General features: G+C 37.3%; 1 protein-coding gene across 1 annotated transcript in view; it reads right to left on the bottom strand.

Annotated features, from left to right (window-relative positions):
- The window catches only part of LOC139720174 (PDF receptor-like), a 126,189-nt gene that overhangs the window by 13,330 nt on the left and 97,035 nt on the right, over positions 1-15,824 (bottom strand). The window contains exons 5-7 of the mRNA XM_071631539.1: positions 9,996-10,099; positions 3,945-4,092; positions 2,947-3,100 (exon numbers count right to left, since the gene is read on the bottom strand). Coding sequence (XP_071487640.1) covers positions 2,947-3,100; positions 3,945-4,092; positions 9,996-10,099 — 406 coding nt within the window. The remainder of the gene's footprint in view (positions 1-2,946; positions 3,101-3,944; positions 4,093-9,995; positions 10,100-15,824) is intronic.

Consider the following 15,824-nt stretch of genomic DNA (forward strand, 5'->3'; position numbering starts at 1 on the left):
ACTTGGAAGTCACGTCTTTGGAATCAGATGTCGATAAAAACCAACATCATTATTCTATTACTCAATCATATGCTGTGATAGCGAAATTTCCTCTTGGATGTTTCTTTAATAATAATAATAATGATTATAATAATAATAATAATAATGATGATGATGATAATAATAATAATAATAATAATAATAATAATAATAATAATAATAATAATAATAATAATAATAATAATAATAATAATAGTGGCTACTTGTATAGCGCACAGGTCCACTTTTCAGTGCTCATGGCGCTTCAAAAATGAAAAGATATCATATATTTACATGCATATGCATATCGAAACATTTCAAAAAAGAAGAAAATGGAAAAAAAAAACAAATATATACCAAATAAAGAATACAACATATACCAATTAAAAATACAATATTGATCCAATATTAATGACATACAGCAATTACAGTGCTCAGTATGAAAGAAACAGATAAGTTTTAAGTTGGATTTGAATGACTCTGTAGATGACAGTTCCCTTAACTGAAGAGGTAACTGATTCCACAATTTTTGTCCCATAACGGAAAAAGCACGATCACCATACCCATGTTTTACTCTGGGTGTTTGGAGTAAGAATGCATCTGATGATGAACGTAGCCTTCGTGTCGGATTGTATTTTTGAACAGAATTACTTATGTATATTGGGGGAAAAGAATGAAATGAATGATGTACTAATAACAGAATCTTGAAAATAATCCTTTTTTTCTACAGGTAACCAATGTAAGGAACGGAGAACTGGTGACATGGAATCAAACTTATTAGTAAAAGTTAACAATCGGGCAGCAGAATTTTGCAACCGTTGAAGTTTTGTGACATCTTTTTTTGAAAGATTACACAACAATGAATTCGAAAAATCCAACTGAGAAGAAATCAAAGCATGAATAAGTATCTCAGCTACAGATTTAGATAAATATTTCCTTATGAAACTTAAATTACGCAACTGATATCGAACATTCCGCTGAATATGATTTACATGACTTCGAAATGACATTTCCTGATCAAATATGACACCTAAATTACGGGCTGTTTTCGACGGAGTAATGCAAGTGCTACCGATGTTGACATGACATGACTGATAATCAACTTTGCTTAACATATGCTTTGATCCCAATAACAGAAACTCAGATTTATCATCATTTAGTTTAAGGCCATTGGATGTAAGCCAGATTTTCAGGTCTTGCAAACATGCTTCGAGTTTTGCAATGGCGGATGACAATGAAGACACAGTGGGTTTAAAAGACAAATAAAGTTGTATATCATCCGCATAACAATAATAACTAATACAATGCTTGCGAAATACTTAACTAATTGGTTGCATATACAGAGAAAAAAGCAGCGGGCCTCCAACAGAACCTTGAGGTACACCAAACTTTGTCATAGTTTTACAAGAGGTAGAATCACCAATTCTGACATAATGAGATCGATCACATAAGGATCGATCGTTTCTTTAGGAACCAAAAAAAAAAAAAAAGACCGTAGATGTAATACAGCATGAGAGATCAATAACAAAAGAGTCTTCTCGCTATGTAGAAGTCTCAACTTTCTTGTGAACATGCTGAACAGCATAATCTATAAGATCAATCAGACGACATAAGAGTCGCCGAGATCTCGCTATCAAAAGTCTCAGCTTTCATCTTAACAGTGGCGCCCAAATGTTTGGACGATTTCCGACACCCCTCGCAAGCAGGGAGCATTATTTTTCTTCGAAATCGTTTCGTTTCTTTCCCCGAGGAAAGAAGTTGACTGACGCAATGATTTATTTACCCTACTTCCATTGCTTGGACGGTTCCTCGTGTCTATTTCTAGTACAATGTCGGCGATTCGGCTTCTTCCCAACAAATGAGAATGACTAGATAAAAAAAAAATGCAAGGTTGAAACCGTTCTCCCAATATCCGCCTACATCTAAATTTTGAAACGCCCGTGGTAGAACTATTCATGTCAACATTATGAGAATACAGATTAGAGGTTTTCCATCCAATGTGTCTTTATTAAAACAAATCTGTATTGATGTGATATGGGTCAGTCTTCGGCATCGACTCTCCTCTACCACCCCCCCCCCCCCCATCCTAGCAAAGAAAAAGGAGGAGGAGGAGGAGGAGGAGAAGGAGAAGAAGAAGAAGAGGAAGAAGAAGAAGAAGAAGAAGAAGAAGAAAAAAAAGAAGAAAAAGAAGAAGAAGAAAAAGAAGAAGAAGAAGTAGAAGAAGAAGCAGAAGAGGATGCGTTCGGGACTGTGAACTAGACTCTCTACATTGCCCACACTGAAAGGCACTTTCATGACATGCAACGAGGTTTTGTGTGTCACACTAAATGCGCAGCACACAGTCATTATCCTCTGAAGGATTTGCTCTCGAATTCATTACCCGAAAAAAACCCCGACAACATATCTGTGACAAGATCTTTGAGAAAATGCTGACTAATGATGTCGTTGTGTATTAGTCTCTTCTTTTCTTCTTTTTTTTTCAGCAACAACCGCAGTCATCTGTTGTTTTTTAGATACATTCCGTGGTAATACGAGCAAATCTGGCGATAGACATTGCTGACGATCAGACAATTTTCTCATTTCATTGGACAAAAATTACAGGTGGACACAACAAGGCAAAATGCCTGACCTTAAGCTACGGTCACAAAGGTTCGTACGAACGATGCGTTCTTACGAATGTCACTGTTCGTACGAATTCTGGAGTTCATACGGCCGCCTTACGAAGAGAAGGTTTCGAAAGAAGTTGAAAAAAAAAAAAGATCTTACGAAATTGTCTAAAAATCGTTCGTACGGCGTTCGTAGCAGTGATCTTAATGGTTTTTGTGACCAAACCATTACACACTGTTACAAGTATGCGACTTGCTTCCCACATCAACTACCCAAAGGAAAGTGTTTTTGTTTTGTTCTGTATCTTTCTGTTTCACTCACCCCAACCGATGAGATAATAGATGAGGAACTTGGGTTTTCCAAAGACGGCGATGGAGACCAGCGAATTCAGGTACAAGCCCTCGATGAACATCCAGGAGAAGGCGCAGAATCGCCCGTACTCTCTGAAGACCTCGAAAACTTCACACAAGATAGGCTGACAAAATCAAGGGGAAGAAAAACAAAGTTGCGTGAGAGATGCAACTCTAAGTAAACTATATCGAAGTGACTCTTATCTATTTATATTTTGATAATAAAATTGTTGATTTGTCGTCATGATTGCATTTGTCAATGTGGAGAAAATGAACGAACAAATAAACAGATAAATATATGTTATGTACTAATATAACATATATTGTGTAAATCATATTATGTACTATAAATATTATGTATATTATATAAATGTCTTTTATATATCCTGTAACTCATCATAAACAACAAAAAAAAAGCAGCAACCACAGCAATATTGCTACTACTACTACTACTACCACTACTGCTTGGTAGACAACCTTATTAAATAGTGTTGTCCTAAACTCTCACAATCATTTATGATTTTCAACACTAACCTATGACAATGGCCTTTGCATTTGTTAATGCTCTCGTGTAGTATAGCGAATATAATTGGTGTTTCCTTGATGCTGGCAACGGCGGAAGAAAATTAATATTAAAATGGCACAGACAAGAGACAGAAACGAGAGAACTGTCTTTATATTTCCACGCATTGTGTGTCGATTTCCGGGAATACAAAGACATGGCTAAACAGTCTGCCGGCATAATGATAAAAATTATTGCTACTCCGCTCCTCCGCCATTCGCTAGCAACAGGCCCGTTTCATCAAACTTGTTATCAATGAAAAGTTACCATAGTTGATATAAGCTACTGAAATCCTTGCATCTGATTGACTGAGAGCAAATTTGTCATAGATATGTGTCGGTTGTTATACTGATAACACGTTTCATGAAATGAGACCCAGGCCGCAGCTCTGCGGCAAAGATTGTTACCGTAAATCGGATGGTATTCTCCTTGTACATGTGGTCGGAATCGATGCTGTAGTGGTGGTCGATGGCGAACACGATTTCGATGGTGAGACGGATGAGGAGCGAGACAAAAAAGTGCTTGTGGATCTTGGTTCGGTTACAATTCAGACTCCTGTGAGAACAAAAGAAGAATAAGAGAGTGTAACTCAAAGACGTTTGAATAGCATTCAGCAGGCGTCAAAGACAAAATGACATATCAGATACATGCCAGCAGTCTGTATTTTCCCCTTACAACTCTTAAGTTCTTTTTCGAGACTTTGCAAAAGTCTCGAATAAAAAAAAATGTGTTTATAAAAGTGTTGACTATGGAGATAATTTTGTTGAATAAGTATTTTTCTTTAAGATGGGATTACCTTTTTTTGCCTTATTGTGTATTTTATCCTATACAAATATCATACGAAAACAGGTGAAGTTGATAACCAACAACAATCAGATACGCCACACACTGATAGTGAGAGTTATGTGCCTTGTGCATACATGACATCCGTCTCAGCAACATCAGACGTAGTGAGAAATGTAACTTTACCGAGTTGAATTTGATACATTCCAAAATACTAAAAAAAAAAGAAGATAGTTATCCATCATGATTCACTACAAATTTACAAGTCACTTCTCTTTAAAGGGCATTCCAAAAACGATTTTTGATTATTTCGCATCATGAAGTACGAAAAAATGAATAGCGCCATGTACAGGTTTGTGAAATTCATTGTGGTCCATGAGCAAATAAAACCAATACTCTGAAAACTCCAAGGCATATTACACTGATTAAAGATAATGACGTAGGAGGCTCACATATTCCATTAATGTAGCCATGTAATTCCATTACAACACCACTTGCTTAACAATTTCACCCTGTGTAAAATTTATGTACGTTTTCTACTTCTGTTCTGCTTCCTTGAGCATCCGATCATGCATTCTTGAGTGAAGCTGCTATGTCATCACCCTCGTTCATTGTGATTTTCAACAACCATTCAAGGAATTTCAAAAACATTCTTATTCCTTATCGCAATCACTATAAATTCTGAAATTCTGTACCAATTATTTTACCAATTTGTATAGATTTTCAAATGCTAAAGTCTGAAAATCATCCAAAAATCTCATTTTATACATTCAATTGAGTATATGAATATAAGAACGACCCAAGTCCATGGAAGATCATTTCGAGTAAACTAAAATATACTTCATATCTTTTTTATTTGTCCAATAATATTCTATTTAACTGTGATGGGAAGGCAACATTTGTATACAAATTAGAACATATATTATTATGACAATTAACATTTACATTAATTGTGGAGAGGCCATTTTGTGTGGTGGACTTGGGTCGTTCTTTGATTCATATGGACTTGGGTCGTTCTTTGATTCATATACATGATATTCTGCTATAGAGATGGGAGAAGGATGAGAGAGGGCGCTATTATATGAATGTAAGAATGACCCAAGTCCTTCATTCTTACATTAATATAAGATTTAACTCATTCATTTTAGGCACTTGCGGGGGTAATTAGGATTTATCATTTACGCACATGATGAGTCCATGCATAAGCTACAATTTCCCATGTCAAACTAAATTTGGCCAAAAATTGGACTTGGGTCGTTCTTATATTCATATATTCAATTTACAACTATGAAAATTCAAAGTTTAAAGGACAAGTTCACCTTCATTAACATAAGGATTGAGAGAATGCAGCAATATTAGTAGAACACATCAGTGAAAGTTTGAGGAAAATTGGACAATCGATACAAAAGTTATGAATTTTTAAAATTTTTGTGTTGGAACCGCTGGATGAGGAGACTACTAAGGCTCGTGATGTCATATGAGTACAACAGTATGTTGTTGTTGTTGTTGTTCATTTTCCATCTGTGAAGATGGCTGGATAGCCCATATTCAGCTACACTAAGCTGGTCTTCCATGGGGTCCAGTTGGATGTGGGGTGGGACCACTTCACCGGGTTAGACACCCTGCTCTTTGCGATGAATGAATGAAGTGGGATCTTTTACGTGCATGAGCTGTGACTATCTCATACACGGGACCTCCATTTTATGTCCTATCCGAGGGACAGAGTGTTTTGCCTCTTGCTAGAGGGGACGGTATGTTTACACACAACATTGCTCAGTCCAGACTCGGGTTCGAACCCGGGCCGCGTGATCGTGAGGCAGACGCGCTACCGACTGAGCCAACTCACTTTACATAAACACTCACTTTACATAAACAAAATGTAAAGAAAATTCAACACAATTATTTCCATCGTCGGTTGAGAATGATAAGGGCGTTAAGTGACCACAAAACCCATAGTGTTCGAGAAGACTTAAAGCCTTTCTCATTCACTTGACTTGTCTCTTTCTAAAGGCAATGGGAATAATATTAACCATAACATATGTCAGTAACGAGTCAAGAGAATGTGTACTTTTTCAAAAGATGAAATTTTGTGAAATTCTCTTTATATTTTCCTTATATTGTTGTACGCATGTGACATCATACACTGCAGTAGTCTTCTCATCCAGCGGTGACTGCACAAAATCTTCAAAAATTCATGACTTTTGAACGGATTGTCCGATTTTCCTCAAACTTTCAATGATGTGTTCTACTAATATTGCTACATTCTCTCAATCCTTATGTTAATGAAGGTGAACTTGTCCTTTAATACGCAGCGCATAGATTATAAGAACTTTGAAACTTTGTGTAACTGACAAAGGAACCATGTCTCTAGACAAACTTGGCCCAAAGCGCTTTTACGAGCACAATAAGGGGGGAAATGTTTCTATACAACAGAAAACCTCCAGGTAAATCAGTTACAATAGGTCAATGAATTTAATGTAGAAAAGATCATACACCAAAACAAAACAAAATAACAAAACAAAGAGACAAATAAACGAAAAAAAAAAAAAACAAGCCAAAAAAAGAACATAACAAACACACCGAAAACTCTTGAGACTCTTAAATATTAAAATCATTTGACAATCCCTCTACATTGATTGCATTCCATCAAGCCGTGCTCAGGAAGAAATTTGCTGAAAACGAAAAACGAGAACAAAAAACAAATCCCAGAGTATTTTTTTCAATTTGAGTGGTTCCAGTGCATATTCCAACTGGGTGTAGCAAGCCACTTGTTGTGGTGACTCCCCAGTGTATGAAAGGCTTTGTTTTTTGGTAAGTGGCCGCGAATCTGAGCGAGATGGCAGGCAAACTCCTCCATAATTGACACAGAAACCGTTATATGGTAATGATTGGGGGGCTGAATGTATACGTCAGGCTTCGAGCATGAATACACGTTCCAAGGGACACAAATCTAAAAGAAAGAGAAACGGTGAACATGTTGAATAACTGAATAAACCTACAGAGCAAATGGACAGCGAAACGTCAACCAGTGATTCGCAATTTACATTCCGTCTGTGTCGACTTATCTTTCTGTCCTTCCCACTCAGTTTGTATTAATTGTGTCACTGTTCAAAACATAAGTTGATGCATGACGCCAATCGTTCCCTCCGACAGTTATATCCTACTTTATCACCTGTTGATGATGACGACAAGGCTTTGTGGCTTTCGTTAATTTTCAACTCATGTATGAATCAATTTATCCACATACAAATCAGACCTTTAATTTTCAATGAATAGGAATCAATTCAACAAATCATCTTCCTGTATTGGCGCACTTTTAGGCTATTCTGGCTTGTATTAAAGTGTCGAAAAAATGCAACTTCTGGCTTAGACATAAAACAAGGTCGTAACATGCGGGGTAGGCTATTACAAAATTCATTTTAAGAAGGGTGACTTGCTAAACAAGAACAACAAGAATAACAACAAGAACAACAACAGCAGCAGCAGCAACAACAACAACAACAACAACAATATATAGTATATTTAATCAACTAAAATCTCTGGATCCTGAGAACGTCTCTGTGTTGACTAAAACTCAACAGGACTCGACAAAGCATAATATTACAGCTGTAAACATGGCAACAATGCGATGTGATCATTTTTCATGAGTAATGATTTAACATGTATGATGAATGTGAGACACAATAAGGAAATTTGTTTTCATTATTAATGGCGCCTCGCGAAGTGCTGCTAGTCTACTGCTTTGCATTACAAACTAAGTATTAGTTTTACGAATGCTTTATATTATAATTTCATATACTCTGTTTCACTTCTTGCTTGATGGAAACAGAGAACTGAACTTAATTGAACTGAACTGAGCTTTACTTTTCGATTTTGTGGAAAAAAAGACTTTTGGTTTCATATCAAAAACTTGAAGAATGAGACTACATTCTTGGTGAAAGTTCCACGTGGTTGATGCTGCTTTTAAAGCCAAGCGGTCACTAGTAACAAAAGAAAAACCTACTCTGAAAACGGAGTTATGTTACGCTTCTCAACTGAAGCATAACTTTGTAATTTTGCCGGTATGCATGTACAGTATATCTTTATCTGTATCATATTTTGCCCTTTGCACAATCGAATGTAAATTCCTGATTTTTTTTGTGTTATGTTTTGTTGAAAAAAAAAGACTGAAAATAAATGACTTGAATTGAATTGAATTGTTATGTAATTTACGTTTTCAAACATTAAGAGATTTCTCAGTGCATTTGAAAAGACTCTCAGCTTTAAAACTCCTTTACTGAAAAGCTTGAAATCTTAGTCGATCTTTCTACATTTTTTTTTTGTCGTTTGACCTCAACAAGAAATCATATCCGGCAACTTTTTGTAGAGAGAGAGAGAGAGAGAGAGATAAGAATAGATATGGTACAAAAAAGGATGGCCTATTTATATGTGAAGAAAAAAATGAATGTCGAACAGTTGTAAATGTGTCTCCTTCAACGTAGGCAGGTAACACAAATACGTAAAAGGATGGAACGAGAAATATGAAAAATGGTGTCGGATTTCAAGTTGCCTGTGAAGTAAAAACATGCAAGTATATCTGCCACAAAGCAGGCAGATAAAGTTGTTTTTTTTTCTCTCAGCAAAGTCGTATAATCCTTACTTTTATTACAGAGAAATGGTTTCAGTTCGAGTTTGAAAAAAGAGAATGAATAGATACGACATATGAGACTACCCCGGCAAACATCACGATATGGTATCAGGTTTCATAATTCCTCATCTCGGGCAACATTTATCCCCGCGTAACCCATCCCGGCGTGTACAGTATTTGCACCGTGTCATCCGATAGCCAACAAACAGTTTTATGTTCGTGCCTTCGATCTGGCACGATTTGCCATCGATTCACAACAGCCTACAGTATTTCATAGCAACGTTTGATACAGTTCCGCAAACATTCTCAGAGGCTTGCCCATAGATACGCCCTGTAAGAAACATACACCATTTCTGTTGACAGTACAGAATGTTGTCCAACTAATTTTCCTCTTACTAATTATCTATATATATCTATCTTTGCATATATCTATCTATCTACCTACCTATCTATCTATCTATCTATCTATCTATCTATCTATCTATCTATCCATCTTTCTATCTATTCGTATAAAACATGTTATAGATATAGGAGGCCACGACACTATTTTTTCTCTGATGGTTGTTGGGCAGCTGTAAAATCTTTTAATTTGAAACTTTGGTTGCCCGAAAGAGAAATTCATAAACCTGAAATAAAAGCATACATTAAAAGCAATTTTGACTCTTAGACCCCCAATCGAGCCACCAAAATATAAACTGTTTTGAAATTTCTTGTTCCCACATCAATTTGTAGTTGCCCCGCACCACCGCTCATGTCGACCCAAGCATGCAGTCTAAAGATATGGGACACGAAAGACCACTTATCTGCCTTTCGTTTTTCCTCCGAATGCTGGTTTAATTACTCTGGCTATAAAACATGATTTGAGGAATAAATTCGTGCCATTGAGAATTGATACATTTAATTCTGATAGCCAGCCCCCCCCCCCTTTATCTCCCCCTTTTGAAGGTAGACTTGATGCTTTTGCGCCTTTGTGAATTATCAGTTGTTACATAATTGCAATAAATTGAACATTCATCAGTTGGAATACCTTTATACTCGTTCAGCTCACCTGAAGTGCAGAAATATACCAAGTGCGACCACGAGACTGAACCAAGAGAGAGTGCACCCGACTATGGACGTGATCCGACTGCTCATCGTAAGGCGGGAAAAGTACTAGCCGGGCGAAAGATCGAGGAGGCATGGGGGAGATAAAGTATGAAACGTCATGTTAAAATGTTTGGTCACACAAATCTAATGTGCTACATTTCCGCAATTACACGTGCAGACACAAAAGGACCTATGTGATGATGCTTACTAGTGAGTGACGACAAGACAAAAACAAAACAGTAAGAATCCTTCAAAAAGAAGAAAAAAATCCCTGGACATTGAAGGCCCAATCAGAGCTTTAATATAAACTGTTTTTTATAATGTTTGGTAAGTAAGCAAACATATGTTCTGGTTGACTTCTGTATGACAAGAGTGAAATCAGACAAGGCATTTGTTTCAGCGTCATCAGAATCGGACAGAGAGGTGTAAATCTAATAAACGCTAATAAAAAGCTAATGATATAATTTTCTTTAAAATTTTCTCAAGGTTTATAGGGACAATGATATTGTCATCAACCACAAGTGCGCATTTGGTAAAGTGATTGTGTAATCTTCCCTCGGCCATTATATTATAAAAATAATGATTATTATTGTAATTGTTATCATGCATCACATTATTACAGGTGTTATAAAAATCAACTTTTGTTTAAGTGAATTGCAGCAACTACAGCCCTCTCTCCCAAAAAGATTAGAATTGCTAAATCATTGCAGCAGGTGGATAATATGATTGAAAGAAGACATGCTTTTCCTTATTGAATTCGACAGAAAGGAAACTTAGTTAAGATTTGAGCAGACTTGGGGCACTGACATCATTATCACATCTGGTTTGTTTTTTTCCGTTATCATGTCAGAAGACGTTAGCGATTTCTATGTGTTTATAAAAGCAGGCATTTTTTTCCAGGGCGTCCTTTATAGAGTTGTGTTCGTGTTGCATTTTGCCGCTTTTTTCCTCGTCTTTTTTTCTTCTCCTGCACTTCGCCTCTAGTTTAAATTTGCTTGGTTGGCAAGTTCGCGTTCGCCAAACACTCTGATGCAGAAATCTAGATTTCGACAAAAAAAAAGAAGAAGAAAAAGTGGATCAAGTGTTTTCTACAAGCTACGGAGTCCCCGAAAGACACTCCTCTGATGTAGATTCTGTTTTTTTTTTTAACCCACTGCATTTTTTCTTTCAATAGTCATCGGGAATTGAAATTTAGGAAAAGCGCCGGTAGCAATGCGTGTGAAGAAGGACTGGAAATGTACTGTAAAAGTAAAAACCATCGAAAAAAAAAAACGCCAACAAACGCAGGCTGCAATTTGCTGCAGAGATGAAGGATCATCTCCACAGGTTCGTGATATTTCTCTCTCCCTTTCTCTCCTTCTTTATTTCATCCTTCTTTTTTTCCTTCCTTCCTTTTTTCACTCTCTCTTTATCTCACTCATTCCAATTTGCTAATACAAAAAAGTGATTTATTAGACGTCATCATTTCGTTGCGTTAATTGCACTTTAACATTAAGATGATCTGTCATTACGCCTTTATCGTGTCCACCAAATTGTACAAATAATACAAGATGATAATGTTGGAGGAGGAACAGACAACGGTAATTAACCCTCTGAGATCTGCTACGTTAACACGCTATTCACATGTAAAGCAGGTTTGCCTCCCTTGGTAACGAGAGACGTTTATTGATATCGCATGAATTCCTCCTATACCCCACCCTTATCGGACTGGATATCATTTTGCCAGCGAAATCAACGAAACTTTCACCCTCAGGTGGGTAGATTCCGATTACCGAGATGTGAGGAATTGATAGCGTCAGAGATTACCTGTCAAACAGGTAACAGGAAAAAGGTAGCGAAGCCTAGATGTATGTATTAAGTTTTTTTTTTTTTTTTTTTTTTTTTTTTTTTTTTTTTTTTTTTTTACAGTTAAAAAAATGGAAAAAAATCAGTGGGTAAAATGACATATGACAGTGTCGACACGAAACGTACGTGTCTCTAGATAAAGGGAGAAGTTAATGATAATAGGGGATTTAATTAAAAAGATCTAAGAAGGTCAAAGGTCAAAAGGCAGAAGTAAAGATGATGCGAACTAGAAACTGTCTGTCTCTGGACTTTTTTCCTCTATCATTTACTTCAATTCAGTTAATATTTTCGATTTAAAGGATGACATTTACAATCATGAAATAGGTAAAAAATAAATTTGTTTTGTGAATCCGTATTAAAATTAGTTGTGATATAAAACGTGTTATTTTTTAAGAACTGTTTTTCATAAAATTAACAACAAATAAGTACTCTTAGAAATAAGTCATTATAGAGAATTCACAAATACAAATATGTAGCAATAAACAACAAATACACTGTCCTTTATATTCCTTCCGTCTCTTTCCAAGTACGCAAGTCTATCCCTTCAGAGGACAATTGTATCCCTACCCTCTACTTTGATTTAAAATGTTTGGCAATAAAGTAATTCATTCATTCTGCTACTGTAGGAGAGAGAAATAAGAGAGACAAACAGACAGACAGACAGACAGACAGACGGACAGACAGACGGACAGACAGACCGAGACATATGAGAGGGAGACGAAGAGAGAGAGATAAAAAATCACCACATCATCAAGATAAATTTGCCCATTGATTTACGACAAATATTGTTATAAGATGTTCAGTCAAGTTCTCTTTCTTTTTATCGAAAACTATACTGTAGGTTTTGTAGATTCATTGTACATGTATTCCGGGCTCTCCTCTGGCGCCGCTCTTTTGTAAAAGCTTTAGAACATGCAGAAAGTGACTTTTAACAAAAAGAAAAATCATTGCTAAAGTCCCGCCTCTATTTATTGTGCATGTATGAAGTTGTACTGACTGTTTTTTTTTCTCTGTTCCTTCGAGTGCCAAGTAATGAAATGGAAATGTTTATCTAACGTCAATATTGCTTTGATTGATGTTTGTCAAAACAGATCGATCAAGGTAAGGCTGACCAAGAGGTCAGATAAAGGGCTTTGCGGTTGTCATGGTTACACCGCCTTTTCCCGTCAGTATACTTGCAATGCAGAGAGAGACACAGAGAGAAACAGAAAGAGACAGAGAGAGAGAGAGAGGGAGGGTGAGAACAAAACGTCTTCTGCTCGGATTACCGCAGGAAAGAAGAATATTCGGATTCTTGCGAATTACATGGCTGTATAAACGTATATTGCTGTACCGTAGTGTGCGCCAGAGACACAAACATTTTGATGCCCTTCGTAATTATTGCATTTCCATGCATTGATTAAATAGAATAAAACTACACAGTGGATCTACACTGTACGCACTTCTCCCACCCCCTCCCCCCACGGATGGAAGCGATTCACGCTTTACCCTGTGGCCTGTGACTATGAAGGTTCGCCTCTTTTGAGCGAATCTTTGCTATTTCTTGGGAAGAAACAGTAAAAACAACTTGACTCACTTAAGAATTCAGTTTGAGATTTTTTTTTTTTTCAGGGGGTCGCAGTTTGTTTGTTATTTTTCTTCGCGTATTCGAGATCACGCGATCACGACAGATTTCGTATTTTGAGTTATTTAAGATGGTCATTTTCCCAAATCAAATCAAATCAAATCAAATCAAATCAAATCAAATCAAATCAAATCAAATCAAATCAAATCAAATCAAATCAAATCAAATCGAATCGAATCGAATCGAATCGAATCGAATCGAGTCGAGTCGAATCAAATCGAATCGAATCAAATCAAATCAAAATATCACAACTAATTCTAATGTTTTCTTGCGTAGGTTGATTGAGGTCTGCCGTAGTGGAAAAAAAAAAATCTTACCACAATCTCTCTTTTAATTTCAAGAAACATCAAGAAATATCTCGACCTGTAGACCAGTCCAGAATGAAAACCTCTAAGAAATCATTAATAGATTGTAGACCCATGTCTCTTGCAGAATTAACCCCTCTGAGCTATTTCAGAACTATGAATATAATCAATTAACGATCATTTATGACGCATAGGGTTTTCTCTATCAGCGATGCATACTCATCAATTCACTGAACAGAGTCAAGACGGCACCCAGACTTCAGCGAATATACCGCTTCGGAATTTGAGATGCTTTGTGAAGGTAAATCAGTAAGTAAGTCGATCGATCGTTCGAACAATCGATCGAATTATAAATTCCACAAAAGAAATCGATTTTGTTTGTGTGTGCGTTCTCATGCTTGTGCGTCCTCAGGTACGGAAAAAATAGCATGCGTCGCGAAGACTAAAGAGACTAAGCATACATAATCAAACGTATAGTACTCATATGCCTGCAGAACTGTCGAGTTTGCTCTAAACTGTATACTTATGCATAAAATATGTGTGAAAGAGCATCATGATACCACGATATCACATCGACAATGTGAAACATTAACTAAAAAAAAAAAGGCTCGCCGGAGGTACTTCAGTCTCAGAGTATACTCAATCGAGGTTGCTATATACTTAACTCATGAATTGTCTATCTGTTACGAGTATCGAAAATCGACAAATCGGGCCACAACAGTAGCCACCGATTTGCCGCGTTAGATTGAATCGCATGCAGCTTGTTGGCAAATGCGATTGCTAGGGCACTGCCGATCATCACGTAACCACGTGACGTAATACGTACTCACTAACTGAATGGGGAGTGTGCTTTAGGAATGAAAGCCTCACGTATACGATTTCAAGTATTTTACACTTTTGATCTCAAAATACTCTAAAACAGCTCAATGCCCTCGCAAATCAGGTCAGGCAGACAAGTTTCTTGGTAGACTTTTTCGATGTAAGGTAAACAAATTCTAAATAGTGGAAGATAAATTTTGAGCCCTTCTGAGAACTATGTTTTGGTTTTAAAATGCGAGTGGGTATACCTTCGAGTGCTTTATGCTTATCGCACCCCCCCCCTTCTGTGTCTTCCGAACCAACACATAGATCCAAGGAAGAGAAACGCACGGCTAAAATGACTTGATTTTTCACTGTTTGCTTCCCACTGGACAAAGGGTGCCTGCAAGACGATGGAATGAGGATCGTCTAATTTTCATGTCGAGATGTCAAGCATATAGCGTTCACACCGAGTTGGGGGATTGCAGTCAAATCCACTCCTATCTCTACCGGATAAGAACAAATCCCTTCAAAAGCTCCGGTTGTCTTTGAGACAGAATTGACAGCGAGCGAGGTTTTTCGATATCTTGGGAACCCAAAGCAAAGCTTGGCGCAAAGCCGAACTGGTCAAACCTTAGCTCTGAGACGTCACTCGCGAGCGCTGCTGTCTGTTTGTAAAAAGGAATGAAGCCCTGCAATACGATGCCGTGTGCTCCCGTCAAATTAGTGGCCGTTTAAAGACATATAATATTGATTTCCAGGGTCGCGGGGAGCGGGGTGTTGGTTACATGGATGTTGGTGAGGAAATACTCTTTTCTTTCCTCTATCATTCGTGCTGCAATCTCGACACGTAACACGTGTTGTTGCAGGCATCGGTTGAAAACTTTTTCCCCTCTTTTTTTTTCTTCTCTCTTTCCAGTTGTTATTCCTGACTGTGATTAGCGCAGGGAAACTGAGCCGACGCAATGATCATCAAGACAAAATCAAAACATACCCTCGCGGCGATGTTGCAAGATTGCAAGGACGAGTATTGGTAAGGCAAGAGAAGGGTTGCAACCAAGGCTGGACCTCTGGCTCTGCTATCGGAATACATTTCATAATGCTGGGGGCGAATCCATCTACTTAAATCTCGCGCAGGGCAAGTTTCGTCGCCGCATTTCGAGGGAAAATGTGCAGGTGCGCTGGCGTCAAGTTCAATATGTCGATCCTTTACCCACCG

Source organism: Diadema antillarum, unplaced genomic scaffold (assembly GCF_040938485.1).
Source record: "Diadema antillarum isolate AM-2024a unplaced genomic scaffold, OU_Dant_1.0 scf00000123, whole genome shotgun sequence".
NCBI classification, from domain to species: Eukaryota; Metazoa; Echinodermata; class Echinoidea; order Diadematoida; family Diadematidae; genus Diadema; species Diadema antillarum.